Genomic DNA, 19,246 nt, shown 5'->3' with positions numbered 1-19,246 from the left:
TGCCTCAACATCAGCCAATACCCTCTGCAAGTAAAAGTCAAATGGTTCCCGCATCCACCTCCCCGCCTTTGTCACCAGCTGTCTTGAGTAATCTCATTGGGGAACTCCTTCATCTGTGCCACAGACACAGATCCTGGTTACAAAATGAAGCCACCACACTGATGTTCTTCTGGTCTACTCTCCACATGCCATGAGACACCCTGACTCCTCACACACTCAGATCAACAGATCTAAAAGGGTCCTGTAGACACGCGCCACTGTTCAGCTGGGTGTGCGCGTGGGAACCTGGACTATGAAGCCCTGGTTTAACTGAAGACGGCCCATAGGATGCAGGGCCTCCTACCCTTCAGGGCTCTACAGTTTCCTAAGAAGAGTCAGGGTGGATAGCTAACTATAGGACTTCTTTCCTAATTTTTAATTAGTTACAATGACTTATTTGTATGTATGTGTGTGTCCACACGTGCCTGTGAGCGCACACAAGTGTGTACCCGTGTGATTATGCACGTGTGTCTGCGGGAGTGTGTGCATGTGTTCACAAGGGTGTGGGCGTACGTGTGTGTGTGTGTGTGTGTGTGTGTGTGTGTGTATGTGCATATGCACACCATACACATGTAGTGGTCATAGAACAGCTTGGAGGAGTTGGTTCTCTCTGCCACGTAGGTCTTAGGGATCTAACTCAAGGCTTGGCAGAAAGTGCATTTACCCACTAAGCCATCTTGGCAGCCCTAGAATATGACTTCTAACAAAGGTGAAATGTTAAACAAAGCAGGTTTCTTCCATCTTGGAAGACTCCCCAGAGCAGCTGAGTTGCCTCGGTCATGTTACTACCCAAAGGCAGAGAGCTGGACTATATGATATTAGCATCCTTTCAGCTCTGTGGTGCCCTGGTTACTGAATAAAGGAAACGCCTCAGTAAATACATTAGTGCCATCTCTCCCACTTTGCAACTGACTTGGCAAATACAGCTGTGTGAGCTTCAGCTAGAGCTCAGAGGTGAAACACCTGCAGTGGGTCCTTCTCATTATCTGAGCCATAAATCACTTCCTAGTGGGCTGTGATTACAGCACTGAGTAAGGCCGAATGCCACTGAGAAGGACCCCATAGGCAAAACTTACTGAGGACATCTTTCCCTCAGGCTCTGGCAAAGTGATTGGATATACCAGGTTCCATGCATGGGATCTCGGTAGGAAACACAGTTCTTCACGGTAGCCATCCCCAGCAGAAAGTCGGCCTCATTTGGAATATAATTCCTGAGAGACGAGTCCATTTCAAAATAATCGTCATCCTGTTGCGAGTCTGTTTCAATGGGCACAGCCTTTTGGTAGCTATCCCCTTGACAAGCCTGAATAAAAAAGATTTTGGGTTTTCCAGCTAGGGAAGGGCACTTTAAACCAGTGAAATAGGATGTCAGCTCGTGGATGGAGGCTTCCTTCCCATCAGTGCCGTAGATGATGCCCTTGTCTCCGTGGGAGAGGATACAGCAGACGAAGCAGTCTTTGTTTGTATGGTCCAGACTTTGGTAGGATCTTAGAACCTCACGGATTTCATTCGCTGTGTGGTCTCTGTAAGACTTTATCTCAAAATGAAGCTCCTTAAAGGTCTCGATCAAAGCCTCTGAAAAGTACAACAGGAAAACCGTGTATTACAATAGTTCCCAGAACACAGCCCAGAGATGGATAAAACCCTGCAGGCAAGAATTAGAACCCGGCCAGGCCAGTGGCAGTGCACACCTGTAATCCCAGCACTTGGGGAGGCAGAGGCAAGTGGATCTCTCTGAGTTCCAGGCCAGCCTGGTCTACAAATCGAGTCCAGATTAGCCAAGGCTACACAGAGAAACCCCCGTCTCAAAAAAACCAAAAACCAAAACCAACCAACCAAACAAACAAACAAACAAAAAGCATTAAAACCTGAGTGAGGCCTTCTGTATTACCAGCTGGGCCCTATAGGCTTCTAATGTTTATTGCTGCCAGCTGAAAGCACCGTGCACAGGTACATTTGTTGAGTTCTTGCACACTGTGGATTCGTTTCTGCTCTCACTCTTTTATTGGCATAATGTTCTCGTGGACTGTGTAGAGTTTGCCCTTGTTCATTCAAATGCTGATTTCTCTACCCCACGATCTGGTTTCAATCTGAACACTGCATTGTGATGTTTATTCTAAGTATCTCCCGTCTCAAGTCTGTGTAAACATGTCGACGTTTGTTCTCTGTGTTGCCAATAAAAGCCAACCAGCCAGTGCTGAGCAATACAAGGAATAGGGTAGGGCATCCTGGTCCAGTGAGGGGAGGAGAGAGAGCAGGAAGGACAGGAAGGATGCACGTGGAAAGGATCAGGGAAACGCCAAGAGGAATGAGCCAGAGCCAGGAGGTGAGTAAAAAGCAAGTACAATGTGGGAAATCTGAGTGGGAGGAAGCCGTACTAGTGGGGACATTTAGGATGGAGTAATTGTTGCTCAGTGTTGTGCTCTAAGCTAATTAACTCTATCCCAGTCTCTCTGTAGGGTTATTTGGGTATATAGCTGGTTAAGGAGTAGCTGTTGATTTATTAAAATAATTTATTTTATTTTAATAAATTTATTTTAATAAATCAATAATAAATAATCATTCAACATTCTTTTTGCTAGTTTGGCTAGATACAGAGTGTTCTTTTCAAAAATCCCCTTTGCTCTGAGTTTTCATCTTTTAGCTTCCAGATTCGGTGTCATGAAATTCAATGACATTTTGATCCCTGACTGGTTTACATATTTGACTTACCCCGACCCTCATTCCTTCCCTTCCCTTGTCTTCTTTTATGGGACTCATGGTCACAGATAGGTATCTTTGATGAGTTTTCACCTCTTTGTTTTGTTTTTTGTTTTTTAACCCTTTTGCTCCTGTTTTCCATTGTCTTTTTTTTTTTTTTTTTTTTGGTCCAACTTTCTGAGACTTTTTACCTTCCATACTTTTATTGTTGCTCACATATTTTACATTTTTTAAAATTATCATTTTGCATGTGGGGGTGTTCTTCCTGCACGTATGTGTGTGCATCACATGTATGCCTTGTGCCTACAGAGGCCGGAAGAAGACACTGAGTCTCTTGAATTGCAGTTACAGACAGTTGTGAGCTGCCATGTCGGTGCAAAGAATTGAACCTGGATCCTCTGAATGAGCAGACAGTGCTCTTAACCCACTGAGTCATCTCTCTAGCTCAATGTTTTTATATACTCATTTTTAAATGATTCCTTCTATTCTGTGTCTTTTCACACCATTTTACTAACCTTTTTTACTAATCTCTATGAGAATACTAAATTCTGTTTTGTTTTGTTTTTTTGAGACAAGGTTTCTCCGTGTATCCCTAGGTGTCCTGGAACTCACTCTGTAAGAGCAAGCTGGCCTCCAACTCACAGAGATCTACCTGACTCTGCCTCTTGAATGGTGGGATAAACCACCACAAAGCTAAATACAGCTTTTTAGGTTTTTCCCCCCTGCAATATGTTAGTTTCATTAACATTGTTGCTTTTTTTTTTTTTTTCGTTTGCATTTCCTTTCTTTGATATTAACTGACTGGCTGACTAAACCATTGAGAGAAAACTTTGAATCTGGGAGTGTGTACTTTGTTCCCTGATGAGTCTGCAGCAGGGAGCTTGGAGGGGGGCTGCCCCCCTCCCCCTCCCCCGTCATCAGGAGATTCCCAGGTCTCATAATCCGCACAAGTGACTGCTATGTTTTAGAAACAACTCAGGTTAGAAATCTGACTTCCTGCATCCAGTGCATTGAATTTTCTTTGCTATCTTTTTTTCTTTTCTTTTCTATCTATCTTTTTTTCTTTCTTTTGGTTTGTTCGTTTGGTTGGTTCATTTTTGGTTTTTCAAGACCAGGTTTCTCTGTGTAGCTTTGGCTGTCCTAGACTCTTTTTGTAGACCAGGCTGGCCTTGAACTCACAGAGATCAACCTGCCTCTGCCTCCCGAGTGCTGAATCATAGGTGTGCGTCACCACGCCTGGCTGGAGCTGCTCTTGTAAGAGACTGGAGTTCAGTTCCCAGTTCCAGCTTCCAGCTCTAGAGGGTTCTGTTGTCCTCTTCTGGATCTAAGGGCTCTCCCTGCTCCTCACTCTCACTCCCTCCTCTCTCTCACGCACACACACACACAGATGCACACAGAGGCACATAGACATAAAAATTAAATAAAACTTAAAAAGTGTTAAAGATCATGGATGCTCCCCATTATAAACCTATTAGTAGTAGGAGTTGTCACTTTATCTTGATGAACATATTACTTTGATTTAAAAGCCTAATTATTTAAAAAAAGCAGACAGCTAACTGATATGTAAGAATGCTCTTTACCTCCACAAAGAAATATAAATGAAATAAATGAGCCAGGCACAGTGGCACACGCCTGTAATCCCAGCACTCAGAGAGGCAGAGGCAGGTGGATCTCTGTGAGTTCGAGGCCAGCCTGGTCTACAAAGTGAGTCCAGGACAGGCAGGGCTACACAGAAAAACCTTGTCTTGAAAAACCAAAGTGAGAGAGAGAATGAATAAAAAAAAAATGCTTGATACATATTCTTGAACTATGAATCCATTTTCTCAAAATAAAGAACCCTTTAGGTAGAACCATTGCTCTCTCCCTTCTAATTGAAAGGAAGAAAGAAAGAAAGAAAGAAAGAAAGAAAGAAAGAAAAAGAAAAAAAAGAAGAAAGAAAAAGAAAGCAGGCCCATGGGATTCCACTGTACCTTCATCGCAGTGTGTTCCTTTTCTGTCCTTCATTGTGTGCAGCTTGGGTACGGTCTCCCGCGCCTTGCTGAAATCATTATTGTTGAAGATCAGACAGTATCCCCGAGGTTTGCTCTTCATTTGGTAAGCTTTGTCTGATGTCTGGAACACAAAAGCCCAGCTCAGACAGCAGCTACACAACTGCCCAGGAAGAGGCTCTGCTGCCTAGCGCCACTGGGAAGCAAGCCCCTGCTCCTTCCATCACAACAGCCAGATTGGGGGCCATTTCCCTGAAAAACTACTTTCCACCCCTGCCCTTGCACAGCTAAGTGGGCCTGGGCCTGCGGAGTACCCTGTGTGTACATCACCGCGGTCATCACGGTCTATTGCCGTTGTGCCTGTTTCAGCGTCTCTCACCACACAGGCCAGATACTCAGATCCTGCCTTTCTTGGCAAACAGCTGAGGGCCTGCCCTTCACGTGGGACACAGTGCGGCCTCTGGATGGTTAAAGTCAATGCCTTAACCCAGTGCAAAGGAACTGCACGACGGGTGGAGAGCAAGGAGCTGGTCAAGGGGTGCTTACCGAAGCCTGACAGTAAAAGCCAGAGGGCCTGGATTCTGACTGTTATGGCTGTTTCAGGCTCAGAGTCTCAGCGTTTTAGGTAGAAGCCTGTGCTGTCTCCTGAGGTACAGAAAAGGACCCCAGGGTAGCATGACAAACACCAGCTTTTATGGCTTGAAACTTTAAGGCTCCGGACAACTCACCTAATCTTCTAGTAGTTTAATATGCTTTATAACACATTACAGTTTCTCTTCGTGTTGTACAAATCCTTCACCTTTTAATACGTTTTCTACGGCATAAAGTACTTTATTAAACACAAAATATATTCAGTACATAAATGTATTCTGATACTGTGATGCTAGCAGTTACTAAGATAGTAACATTATCTTCAGCCACTTGGTGAGGACATAGCTGTAAGATAACAGGATGTATGCCACCCAGAAACACACAGTGTTGACCTGTCTTTGATTTCCCAGCCAAAAAGGCCTGAGGCTCTTCTCAGGTACCTGCCTTAATCCAGATTCTTTTTTTTTTTTTTTTTTTTTTTTTTGGTTTTTCGAGACAGGGTTTCTCTCTGTAGCCTTGGCTGTCCTGGACTCGCTTTGTAGACCAGGCTGGCCTCGAACTCACAGCGATCCGCCTGCCTCTGCCTCCCGAGTACTGGGATTAAAGGCAAGCACCACCAACACCCGGCTTAATCCAGATTCTTTCTCAAGGTGTGCAGGGGCTGCTTTCTGACACAGGGAGGTTCCTGGGCTGAGCTAAACTTGGTGAGCTACTGAAGACTCTAAGAGAAAGCTGTGTCTAAGAAGGGGTTCTCCCTACAGACTTCACTGAGACAAAACCTAGGACATGCTGAGATCCTGTTTGTTGTCTAACACAAAGGAGAAACCTCTCTGCAGCATCAGGCTACAAGACAAGGCCGGGAGAGCCACTCCTGCTGAAGCTCCCGCCCCAGGCCTGCTAGAAGAGGAGGGAGGCCGCACACACCCTCTCCCCTTCAACAACTCCTGTACCTCTGCCGTTGCTCTTATGATAAAGTTACAGGCCGGTGTGGGAGCCCATGCCTATAAATCTTGGGAAGTAAAGGCAAGGGGATCAGGATCGGGAGTTCAAGGTCAACCTCAGCTCCATACAGAGTTCAAGGCCAATTTGTGGCTCTGTTATAGTAAAAATGTATCGGCTCGGCCTAAGATTGTTAATAAAAGACACAGAGTCTGAAGGGTACGTTAAAGCTGTTAGCACTATGTGCCAGGCAGAATCTAAACTGATACAAATCTACTCCTAAACTAACATAAATTACCCTAAACTTAATAACATACATATCTTCCAAGCACTTGCCACTATGATGCTTGGGCCATTTCTCTGCCCCGACTCATGCTCATCCACATCCACTGTCAACCTTCTCTCCTCAACTGCCCATCCTTGCTCCACCCTCTCTCCAAGAAGCCCCGCCTTCCACTTCCTGTCCTTCTGCCCAGCTTATTGGCTAAACAGCACTTTATTGACAGTTGTTACACCCATTCAAGACATTCCTTTTAGTCTAATTTTTTTAAAAAAGCCTTTTACCTATACGTTTATATTATTACATCAATATACACACACAAGAACCACAAAGCAATCGTTATATTCATGTTATACTCATAATGTTTCGCTGTCTTCAACCCCATCAGAGACTTGAGAAGGAATAAAATTAATTAGCTGAGTAAATAGAAAATGCATGTTAGCAGCTTGCAAAATGAAAAAAAAAAAATGACAGAGACACCTCGCTGTCTGAACATTCACCAAAAACTTTCTAACACATTGGAGCATCATCTTCAGCCTTCTGACCCAATATATCTGACAGACATATTTGTGAAGCAGGGACTATTGAGGACTTGCCTACCCTCTCTTGGCAGAGTTTGGCCGTCAACTCTACCTGCATCCAAGCTTGCCCATTTCAGGCAGAAATCTGTCTATGGCAGAAAACAAGGACATTTTTTCCCAGTGGCTGGTTTGCCACATCTGAAGCCATCTCCATAAGGAGGTTCCTCGATGCTCATTACCTTCTCTGAGGCAGGCTGGGTATTGCCAGGAGTCAACCTGTCTCATTTTCAAAGAATCCTCAAAACAAATAAAATTTCCTTAAATGCCATATTCTGTAGGTCTCTGAGGTTTTCAAAGACCTTATCTAAATATTTTACCTTATCTATTAAACCTAGGATGTATAGTCTTGTGATAAAATTGAACAGTACAGTGAATTAAAAATAAACTTACTTCACATCAATATCTAATATTGTATACCAATGAATTAAAAATAGACTTGTGAGTAACAATTAAGGCCTTAAGTTGAAGATTCAATACTCTACCTTTTGCCTTGTCACTCCTATATATTTCTCTACTCACAGTGAAAAATCCCTGAGTCCAACCTCGTTCTCTTCTGAATAAAACCAATAATAACACAACCAATTCCCAATGAAGATAAACATCCATAGCCCAAAGCCTTACCCAAGCCCCCTTTAAGGGAAATGGGATGGTATTCTCCTTTAAGGCTTCTTCAGTCTGATTTGGGATGAATAATACCTATACAAGGGCCCAAATAAAACTAGGAAAATGGTTAAACAAGCTGAGATCGCATTTGTGGTCCAATCTTTAAGTGTCGAGAAATTCAGGCTTAATAAAAGTCCTGTGTGGGGCAGTCTGAAATGCTGGACCAATTGGAATCAGGAGCTTTCCTCAAAGCTGCCCTGGGAGCTGTTCTGTTCTGATGACAACAGCAACCAATGCACTTATGGATGGAACATGAGGAATGCAGAATGTCAGCATATTAGCATGCTGGAGGATGAATCCTGTCAGGTCTGATCCAGCATCAGTGTCTGGTACTTTTGTTCTGAAATTATATAATTTCTCACAAGCATTATACTGTTCTAAAACTATATAAGTGAATGAGGTGTGCAGGATGCACAGAACAATCGAGGCTAGTTGTGTAGTTTGAATTCATGTATGTATAGACTGACTTAAGTTAGCAGTCTCCTTATCTTCCAGGTCTGTTTTATTTTGACCTCTTTCAAAAAGGAAGTATAATATTACCATTACCAAAGAACATACAATCATTATTTAATTGAAATCAAAACAAGATTGTATAGTTCTAAATGTCCTTCTCTAGGCTCTGTGGTGCTTGATGTATAGGCCAGCCCACTACCTGTCTCCCGAGACAATGTATCCCGTTTTAGAGATGAGCCGGTTGCCCTAAGCAAAAGAAGAGGCATTAAGCCTTAATTAAACTTATGCACACCCTAGGCATCTGTACCTGGGTTTTTACATTTATTAAGGGTGTTTTTGTCTCACTCCTTCTCTCCATAGGGGATGAACGCTTCCACCTTTTAAACTTTATATAAATTCTTATTTCAGAGTTTATGCATACCCTAGGCATCTTGTACCTGAGTTTTCACACTTAAATAAACTCCCATTTTTGAGTTTATGCATAACCTAGGCACCATGCACCTGGGTTTTTACATTTGTTGCAGGTGTTTTTTTTCTCACCCCTTCTCTCCATGGGGGGTGGACACGTCCACCTTTTAAACTAAATGTCCTTCTCTAGGCTCTATGGCGCCTGATGGATAGGCCAGGCTGCTACCTGTCTCCCAAGAAAATGTATCCCGTTTTAGAGACAAGCCGGTTGCCCTGAGCAAAGGAGAAGGCATTAAGGTTACCTTTTTAAGTATATGAATTTTAGCCTTTGAGTTTTGGGGGATCTAACTAGGCTGATGTGTACTTTGTCACTCGTAAGTCCTCGGTGTCCTTTTGAATTTGGTGTGACCGCCACCTGTCCCCCGCGAAAGTAGCTCATGCTTAGAGGGATAAGCCAGCTACCAGAGCAGTGACACTTTAACTCAGCATACAAAGGCTTTTCAAAGTCGGAGGCATGCAGTTTGCATGTCTGTTAAGGAAAAATTTGTCAGTTTAAATCTAGGCTGTTTTTGTAAGTGACTTATCAGCAGGGGATCACACTCTGTGGAGACCAGGCTAGTCCAGAACTCACAGAGATCCGCCAGTCTTTTTCTCCATTGTGTTAAGATTAATGGTGTGTGCCAACCACTGCCCTGCACAAATATTTCATCCCAATTCCAGTCAAAATCTACAAAATTTTCAAGTAGTATTCAAGAGTTGACGGAAAATTCTAAGTCTTGGGTCAGTTGTGCCAATTTAGGCTTCAGTAAGCGAAGCCCTGCCCACCATTCTTTTGAATTTAGTTATTGCTAATTTGCAGAGGTGGACCCTTTCCAGAGAGAGCTGACAAACACCTTGCAGCTAATAAGTTCTGAATTCCAGGCGCTATCAACTCTATGGAAAAGAGTTTGCAACCTTCTTCCCTTCTCATTGTTGGTAACTTAGCCTGGCATCTCTCAGCTTTTGGCCTTTCTCCCTGAATAACAAAAGAGAAAAAAAAGCCAAAAAGGATCCAGGAGCCTTCTGCCATAGAGACTTAGCTCTTAGAGAGCTATCTCCCCCTCTCCCACCAAACCATAACAAAGTGTCTTTTTTTTAAGAGTGTGGATACAATAAGCACATTGGGCACCAATTTGTTACAGTAAAAATGTATGAGTTCGGCCTAAGATTGTTAATAAAAGACACAGAGTCTGAAGGGTGCTTTAAAGCTGTTAGCACTATGTGCCGGGCAGAATCTAAACTGATACAAATCTACTCCTAAACTAACATAAATTACTCTAAACCTAATAACACACATATCTTCCAAGCAGTTGCCACTATGATGCTTGGGCCATTTCTCTGCTCCCACCCATCCTCACCCACTGTCAACCTTCTCTCCTCAACTGCCCATCCTTGCTCCACCCTCTCTCCAAGAAGCCCCGCCTTCCACTTCCCGTCCTTCTGCCCAGCTTATTGGCTAAACAGCACTTTATTGACAGTTGTTACATCCATTCAAGACATTCCTCCGCAATTGTCTCAAAATACAAACAAATGAAACTGGTAAATAATTAATGAACAGAAAACTGGAGAGGCTACATCTTTAACTGGGTTCTTTTGTAGTTCGCCCGCCCCACCCCCACCCCCACCCCCACCCCAGAGTTCTCCAATTTTCCAAAAAGTTCTGCCCCTTATTGGCTTATCTGGCAGCTTAAAGGGAGCCAACAAAAACAAGAAACAGACTCTTCAATGCAAAGAGGAAGAGAGGAGGTGTACCTGGGACTCACTGTCTTGTTCTCTTGGGGAGTCCCACATTTCCTGCGTTCTGTAGTACATCTCGCCTGCAAGCGACAAAGAAAAACATGCAGAATGAGAGGCTTCGGGCAAAGGTTGTTTGGCAAAGATGTACGTAACACTCAGGACAACCTAAGGACCGTAAAGTCATTTTTCAGGGTGAACGTGCACATACATTCACATGTACACAGGTGTGTGTGCCTGCATGCATGTGCACTCGCACTTGTGTGTGAGCATCTGTGCACATATGCCTGATGTAGGGGGCGCTCATGCTATGGCACATGGAGACCAAGGAGGACTTTTCAGAGTTGGTTCCCTCCTTCCCCTTAATGGGTTCCAGAGATGGACCTTACATCACCTGGCCTGTATGGCAAGCACTGGACCCTAAGGTATTTAAAAACAATGAACACTGAGGCCAGGCATGGTGGCACAAACCTTTAATCTCAGCACTCAAGAGGCAGAGGCAGGCAGATCGCTGTGAGTTCGAGGCCAGCCTGATCTACAAAGAGAGTTCCAGGATAGCCAGGGCTATGACACAAAGAAACCCTGTCTCCAAAAACCAAAAAAATAAAATAAAGTAAAAAATAAAAATAAATAATAATAATAATAATAATAATAATAATAATAATAATAATAATAATAAAAAATAAACATTGAAACTGCCTTGCACGTATTTCAGATACACAGATCTTGCAGGAAGGGCACTCAGCATGCCTCTAGAGAACGAGGCGGTCATTGAGAAAGACATGAGCTCAGGATGGGTCATTGACTCAAACATGCTGAAGGAACTTGGGAACGGCTGGGCTCAGGCAGGCATGGCCAGAGGAAGAATTGGCTGCCTTGCTCACACATGGGCTTGAAAGGAGAGTGATCCTCCTCAGGGCAGAGGACCAGAGAGGTTCCCAGCACCCATGTAGTGACTCCCAACCAACTGTAACTCCAGTTCCAGGGAATCTGATGTTGTCTTTCTGACTGATCCAGGCTCCCGCACAAATGTGGTGTGCATAAACTCACTTTGTGCGTGCGCACGCACACACACACACACACACACACACACACACACACACAAATTTAAAATAAGAAGAGTGATTCAAAATGCATCACACAGCAAAAGCAATAGTAAAAACAAGATATTACCAATATTAATATTTGCAGAGTGGTGGTGATGCTATTTAAAAATTGCCCCCAAGGGAGTTCTTATAATTTTGTATGTTTGATTAATCAGATGAGATCAGGCTCATTTGGGGTGGTATAGCCTTAGACATGGTTGATTAATCAAAAATTTGGAGGAAGCTGGAGAGATGCTCAATAGTTAAGAGCCCTTGCTGCTCTTGCAAGAATGAAGATTTGGCTCCCAGCACCCACACAGTGGCTCACAACCATCTGTAACTATAGTTTCAGAAGATATGATGCTCTCTTCTAGCCTTCATGGGCACCTACATTCATGTACACGTTCCCACACATACACATAGTTGAAAAATAAAAATTTAAAAGTAAAAAATTTGAAAGATACTGTTGTTATGGTGCAGGCCTTTAATCCCAGCAGAGGAAGGCAGAGCAAGTGGATCTCTCTGAGCTGAGGTCAGCCTGTTCTACATATTAAGTTCCAGGGTAGCTAAGTTTACATGGGGAGACCCTGTGTGATGGTTTGAATAGGTATGTCCCCATAGACTTATGTGTTTGAACGCTTGGCCCACAGGGAGTGGCACCTTTAGGAGCTGTGGCCTTGTTGGAATGGGTGTGGCTTTGTTGCAGGAAGTGTGTCACTGTGGAGGTGGGCCTTGAGATCTTATGTATGCTCAAGCCACGCCCAGTGGCACAGTCTCCTTGCTGCCTGCCAACCAAGATGTAGAGCTCTCAGCTCCATCTTCAGCACCATGTCTGCTCTGTAGCAGTAAGCCAGCCCCAATTAAATGTTTTCCTTTATAAGAGTTTCTATGATCATGATGTCTCTTCACAGCAATAAAACCCTGAGACAACCTGTTTCAGAAGAACAAAAAAATTGAAGAAAACCTTCTGTCTGTTCTATCTTTCCTTGGTAAGAAAATAGACAGAGGTCTAGACAAGTTCCCTTCTGGGATGAGCTAGGCAACTTGGCTGTAGCATCACAGGGTAAGGCAGGCACACTGTGGAGAAACTCAGGTGCAGTGTAGACCTGGGAGCCTGGACTTAACAGGAGACAGAAAAGGACTTGGCCAAGGGGCCTCTTGCAAAGCAGAGAAATTTGAAGAAACTTGATCAAGAATGTTCTATGGGAAAAAGGCATGTTGCGGTGCATGCCTTTGATCCTAGCACTCAAGACAGAGGCAGGCAGATGTCGAGAACTATGTAGAAAGACCCGGCTCTCAACAAAACAAAACAAAAGAATGTTCTGGAAAAAAAAATGAATCTAGTGCCTCATGACTCTTGGGAAAAAGCAAAGAAGGCCAGACTGTGTGCTCATTTCAAATGTTCCTGTGAGGCTTTCAGAGAGCTTCGGAGGTGACAAGCAACAAATTCAACTCTGCTCTTGATCGAGATGTGACGGAAGGTAGTGGGAACAGGCCAAGAGAAAATCAAGCAACTGAGAATCTAGAAGTGCATCTGTAGGCATTACCATCTGGAAGCGAAGCTGAAGATCCTGCCCCTTCTTCAAGGCTCATTCTTCTCTCTGAATGAAGAAGAGAAAAACTTGATCAGAAACAGCTGCTGCCCCGAGGGCCTTGCCGACTCACAGCCGTTGGCTGTCTACCTGGGCTCGAGAGCTCGTAGTTTTCAATCTTCCCCAGCAGGCTCATGTTGACCTGTTTACAGATGAATTTCAGTGTGTCCAAGTTTCCTTCGGCCAGGATGACCCTCTTCTCCATTTCTATGAAAATATCCAGCAGGCTCTGGGGAGGAGACAAACAGATTGAGTGCACAGGCCGGCGGTGGGGGGGGCGGGGATCAGGGTTTTTGTGTTGTTGACTTTTTGTGTTGTGTTGGTGTGGTTGGCTACCAAACCAAGGGCCCATGCCCTCCCACCTCTGAGCACATGCTGATCTCTCAGAGGTGACGGTAATCAGGAAGGCCATTCTGTATTTTCTGGCCTAAAAGGATTTAAAAAAAAAAAAAATGAAAGCTAGAGTGTAGCCATGCATGTCAGATGCCACTCGGTCCCCAGCCTTGTTCTCAAGCAGTATGTGGATGGGACAGCCCTGGAGACCATATTATACCCTGGCATTGCCCCTGGTACGTCAGCCACCTCTAAACCTCAGTTAATACACACAGAGACACGTGCACTACACATACACGCAGAGATGCCACACATTTGTGTGCGCGTGCGCACTAAACAAATGCACAGAGATACATCTGGACAAAGCATACTTCAAAATTAGACCATATACCACACAGCATGCAAACACACAGAGAGAGAGAGAGAGAGAGAGGGAGAGGGAGAGGGAGAGGGAGAGGGAGAGAGAGGCAGGCAGAGACAGAGAGACAGAGACAGAGAGAACCCCACATACACGGGTACCACACACATAAAGTCTCAGCCCAACAAAGGAGTCACACAGAGGCACACACAGAGGTACATACGCCATACATGTACATAAGAAACACATACACAGTATGCACAACATCTAGACACAGACATCACACAACCTACTCACAAAGACACATAAGCAAACATGAGGCATTTTGTTGCAAGGGCAGCAGAAGTGGGGAAGATGTGACCCCAAGTCACCTTTTCTCCCTGGCTCTGCTGAGTCCCATGCGTTGTCAAACTGCACAACTTGCTTTCTCTGGCTCCTGGCTCTGCCCCATGGCTAAGCAGTAACACTTCAGTGTACAGAAACACAAGAGCCATACCTACTAGTCCTGTCTAACTATTTCTCCCCACCCCCACCCCACCCCCACCCCCAGGTAAGAAGTGAGAACACAGAGGCTAGGGTGCAGCTCAGCTGGCAGAGTGCTTGTCAAACACATAGAAGGTGCTGCGTTCCACATCCTGGGACCACATAACCAGGGACGAGTGGCACACGCCTGTCATCCCAGCACCCAAGAGGTGAAGGCAGAAGATGAGAAGTTTAAAGTCATCCTTGGCTACATAGCAAGTTTGGATTCAGCCAGGGCTACATGACACCATGTCTCAAAAACAACAGCACACAACCTTGAATCCAGTTTGTGGTGAGCAGTCCTGTCTGGTCTCAGAAACCCGGTGTGACCCATCTTAGGAGATGCCAGGTCTTACCGAGTCATCGTGCAGCTTACATTTGGGGATCTTTTCGTTCAAAAGAAACTTAAATTCTTTCAATGCCGACTTGTCCACTTCTTCTGAGAGCTTAAAGAGCATGACCCTGCCGCGGGAAACAGAGACACTTTAGAGACACGTTCTAGATCATGTCCCATCACCACACAGTTAACAGCAGGCCTCACTCCCAGGACCTCCTTAAAATAACCAGGTAATTCTGACTGCTGAGCCTCAGGAGGACACTGGCGTCGTCGTGAGAGTCTACTGAGTCAGGACCATCCAACCCACCCTGGGCAAAGCCCTGCCACCTTTGTCTTCCAACTAACTTTGAAAGAAGCTCGCCGCTCCTGCGTTGTTATTAAAAAAAAAAAAATTAAGGTCAAAGTGCGATGACTTGGGGAAATTATATTCTCTGCAGTGCACATTAGTGCTGACTCCCTTCTAAGAACTGGTCAGTGTTCTCCCGGCCATCTCCTTCACGCACGCACGCACGCACGCACGCACGCACGCACGCACGCACGCACGCACGCACGCACCTCCCTCCACTCTCGCCAATGCCAAAGGCTCTCAACATAACAGCTGCCCCGTGTTCTCCCACCCAACAGCCCCTTGTTTGGGTGCCCACCTGCGATGACATCACACCGCTCTTTCATTCCCCCAGAAGGAGAACTCACATATTATACTGGTCTGTTTATAAACTGCCCAAGTCCCCTGACAGCCTGGCCCGTGCCTTTTTCACTTCCATTAACCTGAGGTTTGTGAGGTGCGGTGTTTGAGTGCAGGGGCCCCAGACTGCCCTTGCTATAAGTCTGGGCCCACCATCTTGGACCTCTGCGACTTTAGACAGGTTACACAGTTTTTGCTCGTTTGTAGGTAGACGATAAATGCATATTGACAAAGTAGACAGGTGTGGATTACGTGAGGCTCCCTGGACTACAGTCACATGTTACTTTGGTGGTTGCACAGTCTGAGATGCTCATTCAGGCAGTTTCTTCATTTTGTGACCATCACGATGTGCTCTTAAACTAGGAGTCCTATGGTGTCCGTCACTAGGCAACATAACCTCACAGGACCAGAGTCACTTATACAATCCATCACGGCCCAAACTGTTAGACAGCACATGAAAGCACACCAAGAGTTCAATAAGTCACAGAAACATAGTTATTTCCTGGCACATTTAGGATCTTGGAAAATGCTTGCCAAATTAAAAAAAAATGTTTTAGAAGTCAACAAAACTTGGCATGAGGAGGTCGCTCGGCAGTTAAGATACTTCAGGAACGCATTCTCAGTTTGGCCAAGATCGGTCCAGCCCCAAGCTACTAGGGGTCTTTCAACTTTAGTACAAAGTACCCTGACTCTGATGTGTAAGAGTTTCCTCAACATGGAGACTTTCTATTCTGCAGGGAAACCCCTTAGGCACAAAGGTAAACAACTCAAAATAGCTTCAGGAAGTCCCTGAAACTGAATAGATTCACTAGCGTAAGCAATAAAAGCTAAAAGTCCCTCTCAGTAAGAAGGATGCTGAGCTGCCTGGAAGATGCTCAGACCAACTGAGGCACCTAGAAAGGACCCTCTCCAGCCTGCTGAGCTGTCTGCAGGCTGCACAGTCAGCTCCAGGTTCCTAGCACCATGAGCTGTCACCCATGCTGGGAGGGGCTTTGGTGCTACAGCTGTCGTTGAGTCATTTCTGCTCCTGTAAGTAATCTGTCACCCATATTCCTGTAAATAATCCCAATAAAACTCTTTGGTTCACTAGGCTGGACTTTGGTAATGTTGGTATTTTGGCCTGGCATGGGCTTCTTGTTTGGGGTGAGCAAACATATGTGAAAAAGTTTTGTCACACAGCAGCCCCTTTTCTCCCTCATCACTGAGGGACTCTGGTTGAAAGGATTCTGGCCAACATGGTTCTGACAAGCCTTGCCCTTCTCCCCAACTCCCTCTGCCTTGCTAAAACCATTAGATGACATTCCTAAAGCTAGCCACCGAGGTCTGTCCCCTTATTTGGCTGCTTCGTCCTCCTGAGGCTGACCACCAAGGTGCAGCTATCAAAGTGATGAAGTCCAGCAATCAAAAGCCCCGCTTGGATATCCCTCTTAGCATGTTTAATTACAACTAAACACTTCATCCTAACACAGGGAAAACTGCCATTTTCCCATGGGCCATGTCTGTCTCCTCTCTATCCAGAGGCAGTCCTTTGGTCCTCAGGGACAAATCCTCCCCCTCCCCCTCCCCCTCCCCCTCCCCCTCCCCCTCCCCCTCCCCTTCTCCCTCGTCCTCTGTCTCCTGTCATTGCCCCGCATCCCTGTCCTCTGTCCCTCTGAGGCAAATAAATCTCCTTTGTGCTGAGTTCATGCTGATCACTTCATTGTTAGTAACAAGCAGGAAAAGTTTGACAGATACTGCATAGGCAGAAGTTATAATTTAAAAATAAAACACCAAGCCGGGCAGTGGTGGCACATGTCACTTGAGAAGCAGAGGTAGATGGATCTCTCTAAGTTTGAGGCCAGCCTAGTCTATCGAGTGAGTTCCAGTACAGCCAAGGCAAAAAAAAAAAAACAAAAAAACAAAAAAAAAAAAAACCCACAAAAAAACAAAAAAACAAAAAAACAAAAAGCAAAACACCTACAGTTTTCTTATGGTGGTAAGTCACCACACATGCATATTTTTTATGCTCCTGGTTCATATTAGAAAATGGTGAGCAAGCCTTCAGCGGTGGCCCTGCTGTGTGCAAGCAAAGAGTTTAAGCCTCTGACAGGTCCCGCCCTAGTCAGGGACCTTAGGATTCTGTGCTAGAAGGGGTGAAGATTCCTGTCTGGCATTGTGGTTTGCCTCAGCCTAGTTCACAGGGGAGGGATGACGGCACGAGTTGAAGACACACACACAGATACACACCACTGACTTCCCTAGTCCTGGGGTCATCACTTCTTATGATGTATAGGTGCTTTAATGAATAAACTCCTTATATAAAAAAAAAAATCAAAACTCTGGTAAACCCAAACAATACAGCATTCCTGGCTGACTCACATCCTTTAGTCCCATCAAAAGTCTCTGTCTACCTACTGTGTGAGGAGGTGGCCTAATGTGGTCAAAGGGTGTTTGTAGACAACATCTTATTAAATTGAGGTCATCCTGGAAGACCTAATCCAGTGTCTGGTGTCCTAACAAGAAAAAGAAAACACTGAGACCAACAGCTCAGATAGACACTTCTGTAAGACAGGAAACAGAGGCAAGAATTGAGTGTTCTTCGGCTCTCCAAAGAGAAGCCAATCCTGCTAGTACCTTGATTTCTGACTTTGAGCCCCAGAACTATGAAAAGAATAAGGTTTTGTATTTGTTGTTGTTGTTGTTGTTGTTTCAAGACAGGGTTTCTCTCTGCGTAGCCCTGACTGTCCTGGAATGCTATGTAGACCAGGCTAGCCTGAACTCAGAGATCCATCCAACTGCCTCTGCCTCCTGAGTGCTGAGATTAAAGGTGTGCACCACCACCCTGGGCTAAGTTAATGTTTTGAACACTGGGTTCATGGCACTTTACTGTGACAGACCTAGGAAAATAACACACCCACTACCAATATCACAGCACTCAAGCCTGAAGTAGGAAGCCAGTATGGTAAGGAAAGAGAGTGGCTGCTAACGCTGGCCAGGCCTTCCCATGCCACGGCTCCTAACAAGGAGAGATGACGAAGAAAGCCAAAACTAAAACGTACATCAAAGAGTGCTGAGCACAAGACGCGTTGAAGAGAAGAGGAGGCCAAAGACCTTGTCACAGAACCATGCATGATCTTGTCACGGCACAGAGCTTGTTTCACAGTGCCACTGTTAATGCTGCCACAGGCATCCAGAGTGACTGAGAAGACAGATCTCTGGACATGTCATTAAGGGGGGTTTAGATCGGACTGACTGACATGGGAAAAGGCTGGCATCACTCAGCAGGCCGTAGTCCCAGACAGCGTAAAGGGGAAACTGAGCAGAGCACTAGCTTTTTGTCTCACTCTGCCTCCTGACTGCACATACAACATGACCAGCCAGCTACCTCCATCTCTGTTGCCATGACTTTCTCATCACGATGGACCAAATCCTCAGATCATAAGCCAAGATTAAACCCTTCTTTCTTGAAGTTGCTTTTGCCACAGCAGCAAGAAAGGTAACAAATACACAAAGCCTGTTCTCCTGAAGACAGTGCAGTGCTGGGCTTCAGTCTGGCTCACCAGAACTAAGCAGTGTGTGTGAGAGCAGGCCCCATGAGAGGACCCTGTCACCTGAGTCCTGAAGCCACAGAAGGGCTCCATCTGCATCACAAGCAGGCGGGAAGGGTGGTCAGGGTGGTAAGCGGTGAGGCCCTAACTGTGGACAAAGTAAACACATGCTGTGGGTGTCAGAAAGCAGAGCCACCAAGATGAGAGTGTCTTCTTATCAGTCCAGGCCAGTAGTCTCGGTTTTTAAGTTCCTGAAGAGAATTCACCCTGAGGCACAGGCAAAAGGAAGCATTTCAAGCAGGGGAGAAAAGACAGCTGAAAGTGAGCGCACCTCTAGACTTCACCATTTCCCCTCCCCTTTGCCCAGCCCAGGGGCAGTCTGGCTTCCTTTC

General features: G+C 45.2%; 1 protein-coding gene across 2 annotated transcripts in view; it reads right to left on the bottom strand.

Moving 5' to 3' along the window:
* The window catches only part of CASP8 (caspase 8), a 42,233-nt gene that overhangs the window by 1,656 nt on the left and 21,331 nt on the right, over positions 1-19,246 (bottom strand). For both annotated transcript variants that reach the window (XM_084778695.1, XM_084778696.1), the window contains exons 3-8: positions 14,662-14,767; positions 13,183-13,321; positions 13,048-13,101; positions 10,434-10,498; positions 4,710-4,851; positions 1,116-1,614 (exon numbers count right to left, since the gene is read on the bottom strand). In XM_084778695.1, coding sequence (XP_084634821.1) covers positions 1,116-1,614; positions 4,710-4,851; positions 10,434-10,498; positions 13,048-13,101; positions 13,183-13,321; positions 14,662-14,767 — 1,005 coding nt within the window. The remainder of the gene's footprint in view (positions 1-1,115; positions 1,615-4,709; positions 4,852-10,433; positions 10,499-13,047; positions 13,102-13,182; positions 13,322-14,661; positions 14,768-19,246) is intronic.

The sequence above is a fragment of the Acomys minous genome, assembly GCF_964271855.1.
Source record: "Acomys minous genome assembly, chromosome: 4".
NCBI lineage: Eukaryota > Metazoa > Chordata > Mammalia > Rodentia > Muridae > Acomys > Acomys minous.
The sequence above is the reverse complement of the archived record's forward strand: the minus strand, read 5'-3'. Positions and strand labels throughout refer to the sequence as shown.